Source organism: Prosopis cineraria, unplaced genomic scaffold, assembly GCF_029017545.1.
Source record: "Prosopis cineraria cultivar Desert tree isolate PC_DT_omini unplaced genomic scaffold, ASM2901754v1 PC7, whole genome shotgun sequence".
Taxonomy (NCBI): Eukaryota; Viridiplantae; Streptophyta; class Magnoliopsida; order Fabales; family Fabaceae; genus Prosopis; species Prosopis cineraria.
Genome location: NW_026555338.1, coordinates 37049114 through 37061851, shown reverse-complemented (window position 1 = coordinate 37061851; position 12738 = coordinate 37049114). Strand labels below are relative to the sequence as shown.

At 35.5% G+C, this 12738-nt stretch overlaps 2 protein-coding genes across 5 annotated transcripts; both read left to right on the top strand.

Moving 5' to 3' along the window:
- The first annotated feature begins 2465 nt into the window (after positions 1 to 2465).
- On the top strand, positions 2466 to 6980 carry LOC129315449 (BTB/POZ domain-containing protein At3g44820). Of its 4 annotated transcripts, none has more exons than XM_054959121.1 (5): positions 2466 to 2750; positions 2869 to 3302; positions 3568 to 3637; positions 4459 to 5700; positions 5790 to 6980. In XM_054959121.1, the coding sequence occupies exons 2-5, from the start codon at positions 3253 to 3255 to the stop codon at positions 6363 to 6365; spliced, it is 1938 nt and encodes a 645-aa protein (XP_054815096.1). In that variant the 5' UTR covers positions 2466 to 2750; positions 2869 to 3252; the 3' UTR covers positions 6366 to 6980. The 4 variants fall into 4 exon arrangements, with proteins under 4 accessions (XP_054815096.1, XP_054815095.1, XP_054815097.1 ...); XM_054959123.1 differs by adding an exon at positions 3393 to 3427 and having other exon boundaries at positions 2624 to 3302; XM_054959120.1 differs by having other exon boundaries at positions 2466 to 3302.
- LOC129316808 (protein RETICULATA-RELATED 1, chloroplastic-like) lies at positions 6660 to 11072 on the top strand. The gene is made up of 8 exons (XM_054961178.1): positions 6660 to 6797; positions 7374 to 8021; positions 8193 to 8291; positions 8401 to 8621; positions 9323 to 9515; positions 9632 to 9711; positions 10298 to 10362; positions 10543 to 11072. The coding sequence occupies exons 2-8, from the start codon at positions 7488 to 7490 to the stop codon at positions 10734 to 10736; spliced, it is 1386 nt and encodes a 461-aa protein (XP_054817153.1). The 5' UTR covers positions 6660 to 6797; positions 7374 to 7487; the 3' UTR covers positions 10737 to 11072.
- Positions 11073 to 12738: the final 1666 nt, after the last annotated feature.

Sequence of the window (12738 nt, the reverse complement as noted above, 5' to 3'; positions counted from 1 at the left end):
AAGATGGCCCCTCCTTGCAAACCCCGACACAATTATATATGCCAGCGAGCTTGCCTTAATCATCAAGCCAAACTCACCCTGTCTGTCCTGCTATTAAAATCGGAGTTTGCACACGTATATCCGTTTCTTGACAAAGTTGGTATCTCAAAACATGTGTTCAAGTTGAAAATGAAATATGCCCACCAAATCTTTTGATGACGTTGGTACCTAGGACCACCGCATGAGTTTCTTATGATACAGATATTCCTTTCAATTAATTTATTAAGAATGGACTTCAGAAAAAGTTATGATATTTTAAAAATGAGGGCAAAAAATGCATGATTAGAGGTTAAGTTGTTAACCATCGATTCAATTGTTAAGACACTTCGACTGTGCTTGGCAGGAAAGAAGAAAAGTAGGGGAAAAAATGACATTTTTCTCTTGTTTGGTTTAAAAAAAATATGAGGGAGAAAATTAAAAGGAAAATAACAAAGAGACTATAATATAGAGAAAATTGAAAGGAAAATAACATATCTGAATATATATTTTTAAAAAAATCATGAAAAACATTAAAATATAATTTCAATTCAAAAAATAACCAAACTAGAACACACACACAATCTTTTATATTAATATTAAGTAAAACATAATCATTAATTATATTTCTATTCTATTTATATCTAATTACTTGTTGCTAGTCTTTGCTGAAAGTTTTCTACTTAGGGTACATATGCCAAAAGATTATATTTATATGTTTTTATAATTAAAAAAAATATAATTTTTATCTTTTTTTACATTTAGAATTTTTTAAGGAAAATATAATCTTTCACTTTAAAGGCAAATTACAAAATATATTAAGAATAAAAAAGATTAATACTATAATATTTAAAAACATTTAATTTCTTAAAAATAGCCTTGAAATATAGTTTTTAAAGTATCAACTTGCAATTTAGAAGCATCAAATGTACATAAAAAAATTAAATTTTTTAAAATTAAAAAATAATATCTTAATACTTTATGGATATATATTGAAGAAGTATCAGCGAGTATGCGAGACAATTTGAAATATCAATTTTTCACATTATAAATAACTCATATGTTTTTACTTCTAACTTTTCTCTCCAAATAGAAGGAAACTTTGAAGAGAAAATTCAATTTTCAAATTTAGTCATGAATTTTTTTTGTCTTCTGCCTATTGCCTCCCTCCATTTTCATCTTAGTTCCTCCACTTTATAATTTAAATTACTATATATTTAACAATTTAAGAAATAAAAATTAAAATTGGACAAAATAATTTTTTTGCTAGCATTGGATAAAGAATTTAAAATTATGTTTTTATTTAATAAGTAGTATGTAATAAAAATTATATAAATAATATGTTAAAATATTAAATTTTATTATACGTAAATATTTTTATGTAAATAATAATGTTATTACTGTTCATATGGAATCAATAATTTTTTTTCTTTCATTTCCTCTTCTTTAGCTAAGTATAAGGAAAGAAAATTACATCCCTCTACTTCTCTCTCTCTATTTCTCTCCTCAATTTTTTTTTCTTTTCTCAATTTTTCCTTGTCAACCAATGACAACATACATTCAAATTCAATTAAAAAATGGATTTAATTATAAATAAACATGTTAATTAAAAATTACATTACTTTTTTATTAATTATTAAACATGTTTCTAAACTTCACTTCTACTCTCAACTTGACTTTGTGCCCGTTTGGATAAGAAGAAAACGCGCGTTTTGAACTCAAAATTAATTTTTTCTGTCAATTTATCCAAACGGTCGAAAATGATTAAAAAAACGCGCGTTTTTCCAGAAGCTCCCTCCGTCCGCTTTAATAAAAATAAAATTAAACTCTCTTCTTTTTCTTTTTTTTTTCCTTAATAAAATTTAAAATTTATATATTTAAAAAAATTAATATTTGATATTTAAAAATTAAATTATATAGTTAAAAATTAATTTTGATTAAATTATCCAAATATCTTCAATTCTGTTAAAATCAATTTAAAAAAACAGTATCCAAACAGATTACGTTATAACATAATCAATTATGATTAAAATCTATCACTTAATCAATTATTTTCATAATCTATTATACCCAACTGAAATCTAAACGGACACTTCTAGTTCCACCTGCAACTCCGTTTTTACTTCTTTCAAGACTCTTTGACAAAACGGGTCATTACATGAGCTATTCCTCCCACCAATCTCATCGAGAACTGAGAACTCTCAGGCACAGACGTTGAAATTAAACTCGGAAGTCAGGGTGTGGCCAAACAAAAAAACTCGGAAGCCAGAGTATGTCCAATATTTAATAGGAGTTATTGCAAGTCATTTGATGACAGGGTTTAATTATTTTAAAGAATTGATTGATAATAAAATGTCCCTGCCTTAGCATATTTAATTTCATTGATTAATCCTCCCTCTTAGATCAGACTAGAGCCGGATGGCCGGAACCCGGAACCACAAGGCCTCCGTGAAGGGCAGTCTTCTTCATTAATCAAACGCGAAAACACGCCTGTTGTCGCAGGACCACGGTCCTGGATGTTCCACAGTCCACACACAATCCGAAAGAATAAATATATTAATAATTCTTGGCAAATACAAAATAGGAAAAAAAAAAAAAAGCACCAGGGAAAAGAGTCATGACGACGAGGGGACAGAAATGATTTCCGCTCGCTATTAGTACTTCCTGTCATTGACAATTTTCTTATACAAGCCGGCTAAAGCCCCTGGCGGTCCTCTGGACGCTCTTTCCTCTCTGTCCGTCCTTGGCTCTTTCTACTATGCTTTTGCTTCTCTTCACGTATCATATACTTGACTTTTCCTTTATTCGACCGTCTCTCCTGTCGTGATCTGTGCTTCATTTCCTGTTTTGCAGGCTAATTCATTCAATTCTGCACAATTTTTTTTTTTTTGCCTTTTACTGCTCTATTTTGGTGAGGGACTTTGTTCGGAATTTGGGATTGAAGGTGGAAGTTTTACTGCGCCATTCAGTTCGTCTTTTAATTAATAAGGACTTCCCGGGGTTCCTGATTAGCTGTAAAGACCCACTGTTCTTGCACGACCTTATTGGACTCAGTGGGACTTCCATTCTTGTTCTGTTCCTTCCGTGCCTTCGCACAATTCAATTCTTTATCCTTTTCCCTTTTTCTTTTTTATTCCACCGAATTGGAAAGGCAGCGATTTCAGGTCACCCCCAACAAAATGTTGTTGCTTTGGTGGAGTAACTGAGTGGAAAACGAAAGCCTTTCCTTCCTCATCCATGGCTCCATCCGGGAAGGTGTCTGGGTTTCGTCGAGAAGGCAATGACTGGTATTCCCTATCCCGAAAGCTCCTTCCTTTTATTTGTTCATTTTTAGGCTCAAGTTGTGTTACCGAGTCCCGAAATTCGCATCCTTTCAGTGCTCGGTTGGATGATCCTTCGAAATCCGAATCAGGTCCTGAATTACATTTTTGTTTTGTCGGAGCTGATTATTGTGGGACTATCAGGAAGAAACTCATTCTGCTTACCTTTTTTACTTTTTTTTGGGGGGGGGGTTTAATGATATATCTTTGATGGTTTTCGTGGGTTTGGTAGGTTCTGCAATGCTGGACTGCCGAGCGATATCACTGTTTCAATCGGGGAAGTTACTTTCCATCTTCATAAGGTACTCCTTCTTTGAGGGAATTTCTGCCATCTTTTATCAATGGTCGTTCTTCAATCTCTTTCCAGAAAAGTCTGCATCTTATCATATTAGCCAGGAAGATGACATAGCAGGAGCTTTTGTGGTATTGGATGTTCCTACTTATTTCTCTCTTGTTCTCTGTGGTTCTCTTTGAAGCTTGGTCCAACACTATCAATGAGTTCGGGTTTAACGTTTTGTTTTGGGGCTTGGCATATGCGTCTGCAGGCTAACTTAGGTTGAGAAGAGGAAGGGAGAAGTCTACCATAATGATGGATTTTTCTTTTTCAGCTTATTTGATATTTTTAAGTTGCTAATTAAGTTTACTTGAATATTATTGGATCTAGTGAGTGCTATAAACTTCATTGATGCAAATTTACGAATACTAATACTAAAATAGCTATTAAACTTTCAATTAGCAATGAAGCAACAAAGTTTTGCTGAACTTGTGACCTTGCTAACTGAGAGATGGTAACTTCAAACATGATTAATTTATTTGATACACTGTTCAAAAGTTAATAGCTGCTACATGACGTGTGCTGCCCTCGGTTGGGGAGGTAATATTTTATGAAGACTTATTCCTATTTCTGCTCAATTAGTTTACTAGGCCCTCTCTCTCATCAGAATCAAATACAAGTTTATGATATATCTGGCATAGTTTCGATGGCAAAACATTTATTTGTATTGACTTTATGCATAAATGCACTGTATAGTTGGAGCACGTATCTAAACACAAGTCTTAATCTTGTGGTAGTCATTCTTTTATGCCTTGACTATGAAAATTACAAGTTGTTCAATTATACCAGAGTTCAAGACATTATATGTCCATGGTATTGCAGTTCCCTCTTGTATCCAAATGTGGAAAGTTTTCTCAAGCATATGAAGAGTCAAAGAATGCCAATCAGAAGACTATGAATATGGTGCTGGAAAAATTCCCTGGAGGCCCTGACACTTTCTTAATTGTGGTGAAATTCTGTTATGGGATTCGCATAGAACTGACAGCCAGAAATGTATTGGTGGTCCACTGTGCTGCAGACTTTCTTCAAATGACCGATGAATATGGAGAAGGAAACTTGGTCTCAAAATCAGAGAGTTTTTTCCATAAAAATGTATTACACAACTGGAAAGATTGTATTTTGGCTCTTCAAAGTTCTGAGCCTGTTCTACCAACGGCTGAAAATCTCCATTTAGTTGGAAAATGTTTGAATGCTCTATCTATGATGGTTTGCACAGATCCAAGTTTGTTTGGATGGCCCATGATGATGTATGGAAGTTTGCAGAGCCCTGGTGGAAGTATTTTATGGAATGGCATAAATACAGGTGCAAAAATTCGATGCTCAGATTCTGACTGGTGGTTTGAAGACATCTCATATCTCAGTGTGAGTTTGTTTGAGAGACTTACTAAGACAATGCAAGCAAGAGGTATAAGACCTGAAAGCCTGGCAGGGGCCATAATGTACTACTGTAGAAAGTACCTACCAGGTCTGGATCGGTGGCAGGGTGGACAAAGTGGTAAAACAAGAACAGTTGCAAGTTTCAGCTTGACACCGGCTGCTGTTGACCAGAGAGTTCTGTTGGAAAGTGTTGAGAAACTTCTTCCCGAAAAGAAGGGAAGTTCATTTTGCCGTTTCTTATTGGGACTTCTTCGTGTGGCTTTGATTTTGAATGTTGATCAATCCTGCAAGGATTCTTTAGAGAGGAGAATAGGGATGCAGTTGGAATTGGCAACTCTGGATAGTCTTCTGATTCCTAGTTATTCAGACTCCGATACATTGTATAACACAGATTGTATTGAACGAATTGTGCATCATTTTGTAAATTCAGAGTCCTGTATAACTGCCTTTTCTCCTTCTTCCGTTGACATACAAGCATCTTCAGCATCTGAATCATTAAATAAAGTTGCAAAGTTGATGGATAACTATATTGCTGAAGTTGCTTCTGACGTGAATTTGAAACCAGGAAAGATACGCTCTCTTGCAGGCGCCCTTGCTGAGTCATCAAGATCATTGCATGATGGACTCTACAGGGCACTGGACATATATTTCAAGGTTTGATATTTCTTGGGCTGCTCTTTTAAATGAAGGATTCTTTATGGCCATATTTTGGTGACTTGATGATTGCTCGCGATATTGTGCAGGCACATCCTTGGCTGTCAAATAAAGAGAAGGAAGAACTGTGCAACATCATTGACTACCGGAAGCTCTCCATTCATGCTTGTGCCCATGCATCCCAAAATGATAGGTTACCGCTCAGAGTTGTTCTTCAAGTCTTGTTCTTTGAGCAGCTGCAGTTGAGAACAGCATTAGCTGGATGTCTTCATGCATTGGATGCTGAAATTGCCCCTGCAGCTCCTACAACTGTCCCTGGTGATACAGCGGGCCAACTTGTACAAAGGGATGGATGGGTGACTCTAGTGCGTGAAAATCAAGGTTTAAAGGTGGATATGGAAAGAATGAGGTCTAGAGTTGGTGAGCTGGAAGCAGAATTTGGCAAGATAAAACAGGAAATGAAGAGTGTGACCAAATCACACAGTTCGCTCAGTTCTCCTCGTTTGGTTGCTCGAAAAATAGGGTGTAAGCTTGTTCCGCGACCTTCAGATGCCCAACCAGAATCTCTTAACCGAAATGGATCCACACCGAGAACATCCATTGAGCAGGCACCGCATTCTCATCAGTCCAAAGTTAGACACAGAAAGAGTTTTTCTTTGGTTTAAGTGGTACATAGAAATCAGGGTCTCTCTTTACATATGCATAGCAGTGGTGTGTGGTTTTAATAGTGTCTGTACGAGGGAAAGGGAAGGAAAATGTTTTCCTCAATTAGTCCATTGTTTTTTCTCCAAGAAAATTACGTCTCTGGACATTTTCCATTTCTTTCCCTCGTCTGAAGTTGGTACACTTCATAGAGGCAAATGAATATATACTTTCCTGATAGCTTTCTCCCCGTGGTTAGTGTCGGGGCATGCCAGCTGAATTTATCATTTGGTCTGATTCTTCATTTGAAGTTCTGAAAAGATTTTTTGGTCCTCGTCTTTTCATTTGAGTGGCACTGTTATTATGTAAGCACAGAATCAAGCATGTAAATTTGCCAAAGAGGGGAAGCTGGCGCGGGAAGATTTTCGCTGGCAAATGAATACACCGTAAGATTGGTAATGGACGATGTTTCATTTTGTACAATAATTTGTATGTTAGGCAGTCGATAAATATAATACTGGCTTTCCAGTTGATGTTCTAGTTCTAGATTCCTGCGAGGCGAATTCGTTGTATACCATAACACTGTACAAATGTAAAAAGTATGCCTTTTAAATATATTCTAATAGTTTTCCTTTTCATATTATGCGTGTGGTTAATTACACACGCTTGTAGAATGTGCAAGGCCATAGAATTCAGAGTCGTGTAAAATGTGGGCACAGATTCCTTGCACCCAGGAATTGCTCTTGCGAAATTTGAATCAAGGCCAAAGAATATTCAAAATTATGGGACATTTTTTCTACTCTTATTTTGACGCTTTCTATGAGTAATGATTTTTTTTTAAAAAAAATATTCTTTACCCAATGAGTATTTGATGAAGTTAATAAGATTTGTATATTTATTTGTAGTTGTGATGCAAGTTAATCTATTGAATGATGGCAAACATAAAAAGTAAGTAATAAGTAATTTCAAATAATTGAAAACCTAGCTGCAAAATATGTGTGACTATAAATAATATAAAATATTTATTTCAGGGGAGGCTGCCCCGAAGCCCAGAGCTCCCACCGTCCCGGCTTCCCCCTCCAGTCCCTCTCTTCAATAGCATAGTCCTTTGTCGAAACTCCGGGCATATTGACACTATCACAAACATGGCGGTTTGTCCATCGACCATCAATGTCTCGAACATCCACAACTTTTCAAACACTTGCGCTTCCGCTGGGCAATACGCTTTCAAACTTCCACTTGAAATCAAAAATTGTGGTCGTTTGAATATCACAAACTTGGATCAAAGGAGCCACATGCCCTCGTCTCTTTCTATTCATTCACCTGATAGAAGACTTGGTTTTAGCATTCGATATATCGGATCAGACGCCGTGACGAAGACCACCACCGAGTTGGATGAGTCCACATGTGATAATGGCTCTCAACCATTAATTGATCGGGATGGTGGGGATGGGGGTGGTGCTGGTGACGGTAGTGGGGGGACTGGCGGCGGCGGCGGCGGCGGTAACGGGAATGATGGTAGAGATGAAGATGAGGAAGAGTTCGGTCCGTTATTGAAGTTCGTGGAGGTTATGAAAGTCGCAGAAGCCCGGGGTGTGAAGCTGCCTTCGGATATGACGGAGGCAGCGAAGGCAACAGGAGTTCGGGAAATGTTCCTTCTTCGTTACTTGGAGTTACAGGTCAATTCTTGATCCTTTTTTTACTTTCTAGTTGATGAAGCTGAAGTTCACTTTTTTGGTTTTTTTCCCCTCGTGGATTTCTTCTGTATAGGGTCTCCAGCTTGCTTGTATCAAAGAGGGAGGATTAACCATTGACCAACTTACACGATGATTTTGGCGTTCATATTGCAGGGTTCGGTTTGGCCGCTGGGTTTTTTGATGAAGCATTGTTCAATGCTTCGAAAGAGAATGCTAGCCGATCCTTCTTTCCTGTTTAAAGTTGGAACAGAGGTTTGTTTCCGATGACTTTGAAGACGTTCTCTGAAGAAATCGTTTTGGCATTCTGGGAGATGTACTATATGATAAACACGGCATATTATTTTTTGATTGCCATATGCAGATTGCTATAGATTCTTGTTGTGCAACGTTTGCAGAAGTTCAGAAAAGAGGCAAGGATTTTTGGGCAGAATTTGAGTTGTATGCGGCCGATCTTCTGGTTGGTGTGGTTGTTGACATTGCTTTAGTTGGCATGTTAGCACCTTATGCTCGGCTTGGGCAGTCATCTGTGTCGAGAGGTTTGCTTGGACGCATTCAACATGCTTGCGCTGCTCTTCCTAGCAGGTTAGCGTTTGCACGTATGTTGAATAACCGTGCAGCTCTTTTCCAATTTTGCATATGGTACCTTTGAAGAATTATTGCATCAACAGTCAATTCTTGACTCTCTTGTGATGTTCTTCTATATGATCGGATGCTTGCATATTTGTGCATTGTTGACAGATTATTGAGCGGAAAAAGAGTGGGCGAGTTATTTGAGAAAAAGAAAAGTGTGTGTAAATTATGTAATATTTAACTGTGGTTATTCAATTTACACACACCATAAAATGTTTGGCACATGCTCTTGCCGCAACCAAATGATGGAATGAAAAAAAAGGAGGGAAATGCTGTTACTTTTATGTTATTTCTCTAAAAGAACACGGTAAATAGCTTTTTCATACGAAAGAAGTTCATCTGTTCTTGTAGAGCTTAGCATGACCAATTATTATTTATACTATTATCATTCATATTAATTAAGGTAGTGGTTCATTTATTCTGTAAAAGTGTTGTATGTGGAAGCTATGGCAATTTGTAATTTGAGCCTTCAACTGAGGCTCCCTATGCTAAAGTAAGAGTAAAGAATATTTCCAAGGACCATATAAGGATGCATTTCTTCCCTCTATTAATGAATTGGATGCTTGTTGTTTTGCTTCACAATAATTAAAAGGTTTAACATTTTTGTTAAGATCCTTTTGAATGTGACATACTCAATTACGTCTCAAATGCAGTGTTTTTGAAGCTGAAAGGCCAGGCTGTAAGTTCTCAGTGATGCAACGCATTGCAACATACTTTATAAGGTACTACTACATATTCAGTAGTAACCAAAGAACTATTTTATTTTGTGAGTGTGTTGATAATAACGAAAGAGTTTTTTTTTTACTATATACTTCAACTAGAATATGGGTCTTGTGCTTTGCAAAAGTTTGAAGTGAGCTGCATTTTTCATGGTTTATGAATAGTGTGTCTTCCTATGAATTTTATATTATGTATGGACAGGGATGATAATAAATTATGAATGCTTTTAATTCTGTGCTCAGGGTGTATTGTATGGATCAGTTGGGTTTGGATGTGGCCTAATTGGTCAAGGAATTGCAAATACGATAATGAATGCCAAAAGGTAAATCTCTACCTGTGTGAATCCTGTAATTATCTGTCTTATAGACTCAACCATTGCTAATTTCATGGTAATTGTACTTTGAACTCTCATGGATTTGAATGACGAAAAGTTATCAAGTTTAAATTTAGAACTGGACTTAGCGGGATAGGAAATTATGTTCCTGTACTGTTGTTTTCCTCTGTAAAGTTTTGTCTTAACTAAAAATATTTCTTTTAATTATTAATTAATACTCCCTCTGGTCCAAAATATAAGCATTTTCTTTTAGCTAATCTTGGTTCAAAATATAAGCAATCTAGTACATGTAAAATATTTTCCCCTGTTTTATCCTTTATAATTATTAATTTAAATTCTTGTATAAAGTTATCTCTCACTCATCATGAAGTGTATTAGTAATTGGGATAAAGGGTAAAAAAAGAAAACAATATATATTTTTATGAGAATGGGATTTTTTTGGTATGCAGAATTTTCCTAAAAATTACTTATATTTTGGACTGGAGGGAGTATAACATGGCACCTACGGCTACCAGCGCCTGTATTGTGTCCGTATATTCCTGTTTGATACGTGTTCTTGTGTTTAATTAAACAGGAGAATTAAGAAATCTGAAGAGGACATACCTGTGCCCCCTCTTGTTGAAAGTGCTGCTCTCTGGGGTATGTGTTTTTACCGTGTTATCTCAAAATTTGTCTTTTAGCCATCTTTATATGTTTGAGCATTATTATAATTTGAATTCATTGTGGACCTCTTAGTTATGTAGAGGATGTGGATGTCACAATTATAGGAGTTAGTGCCATGTTCTTAAATCCAGTTAATTGGGTTGTGCTGTTAATCAGGTGTGTTTCTTGCGGTGTCATCCAACACTCGATATCAGATTGTGAATGGATTGGAAGGCCTTGTTGAAGCTTCTTCCGTGGCGAAGAAGCTCCCACTCGTTGCCATGATTTTCACTGTATGTGTGCGATTCGGCAACAACATATATGGGGGCATGCAGTTCGTAGACTGGGCCAAATTGAGTGGGGTGCAATGAGCATGCACGCTTATTTACTACAATTCTTGAGCCAAATGGAGGATATATTCTGGCTCTGTCTCTTCCTAAAGATTCTTTTGAGTTTTGAACTTGAGTTCCTTTTGTCCGAGTCAGAGGTTGCTCCTCAAATCCTCCTGCGAAGTCTGCATAATAATCTTTGTTTGGAGCACTGGCCATCATTGTTGTCATTATTAATTAGTGTTAGTATAGGACATTTCCCTCCTCTAGTAGCATTCTTTTTTCTACAATAACATTTGTTAGCCAACAAATTGTATGGTCTCGTTTGCTTTTTAGAAATGAATGAATTGAAAAATAAAGATAAAAATAAAATGATAAGAGAGGATAAAGTGAAAGTATTCATAAGGAGCATGGGTAATTTAATTTTTGGAGTTAGAAATTATAATTCATAAAATTTTTAGAGAGCAATAATTCTAACATTTATAATATATATATTAATAAATTTTATTATACTTATCATTGAAGAAAGGGAGATTTAATTTTTTTTATTTTTATTTTGTTAATTCATTTTATATTTTTTCAGTAATTAAACCACACCTAAAAGTAGAAGATGAGGCATTTTGAAGTCTGCCTGTGTCCTTGCAATGTCAGCTCTTTGAACTAGTAGGTGACTGGTGTGTGGTGTCAATGCTGCCATTAAATCTCCCCTGAACAGTCACCGTTGTTTTACCAAGAATGAAGATTCTGTAGACAAAATTTATCATGTCAGTTTCACTTCATGCACAAAACCAATGGACCTTCCTGAGAACCCAATCCTTTGCGAAAGATTGAAGGTTACAAATTTTTTTTTTGGACACAAGGTGCTGATATCTTTATACGTATATAATTAAAAGGTACAAAAATAAATAAATAAATAAATAAATAATGTGCCTAGCGTTTTGTTTAAAGTTCTATATGGATCATGTTGCAGTTTAGATCAGCCCCACCGAGTCTGTAATCAATTGGTAGATTAAGAACCCAAGTGGAAAAAGGGAAGAATCAGTTTCAGCACCAAACAATCTTGATAGCAAGTCATGTCGTGGTATTTCATTTGTGTTTTAATCGCTTTCAAACTTGATTAAGGACGTAGTAAATCTAACGTGTATTCGGCTGTTAGCACAATGACGCGGTAAATCTAATGTGTATTAGGCTACCAGCACCGTGATGGTGTAAGACTAATAATTCATCTCCGTTTCCAACTTGAAATACTTTAGGCAAAAAATGATATCGTCACAATTCCTGAATTTTGCAAAATTTGATAAAATGATGTGATATAGTGCATTCTTACACATTCAAAACAACTAAATAAGTTCACAGCGACTGTCACTGTGATTTAATCAACGAAAAATTATTTTTACTCAAAATGTTTAAAATGGAAATTAAAAGCTACCATTAAAAATCGAACTAATATTTTAAAATCAAATCACTTATTTATTCTTAATCTCATGCTTCTTTCATTGCTATTGATCAAAGGGTAAAATTTTAAGCGTAGAAAAACCTATAGTTAGATGGAAAAAAGATTAATAGTTGCAAATTGTTTCCCCCTTGATTATTGACGGGAAGTCGGGAACTATTGTATCGCAACTTGGCAGAAAAAGGGGTAAGAATGTGAAATTGACCTGAAAAGATACCCTTAAAGAGTTGACATAAGAAAATGCAAAAGCTCACGATTAAAAGGAAGGAAAAAATAAATTGAAATACAAGACAAAAAAAGAGAGGCTATAATAGTAACAACCCAATACCAGCATCCCTTAGTCATAGAATCTGTGTTATCCAACATGCTGGTTCTCAACAGGGAAAAAAAAAACCAAAGAATTGTATTAAATGAAATGAAATGAAAAAAAAGAGAGAATGACAAGTAAACACCCATAAAAATATTAATGTCAAATTATAATTTTTTTAACATTAACATTCTTAAATTTAATATTCTTTCTCCTACATTTTAATTTAATAATAAAAATCTTCATCTGGCATTAATTTTTTTACAAGATTCTTGGTTGCCATT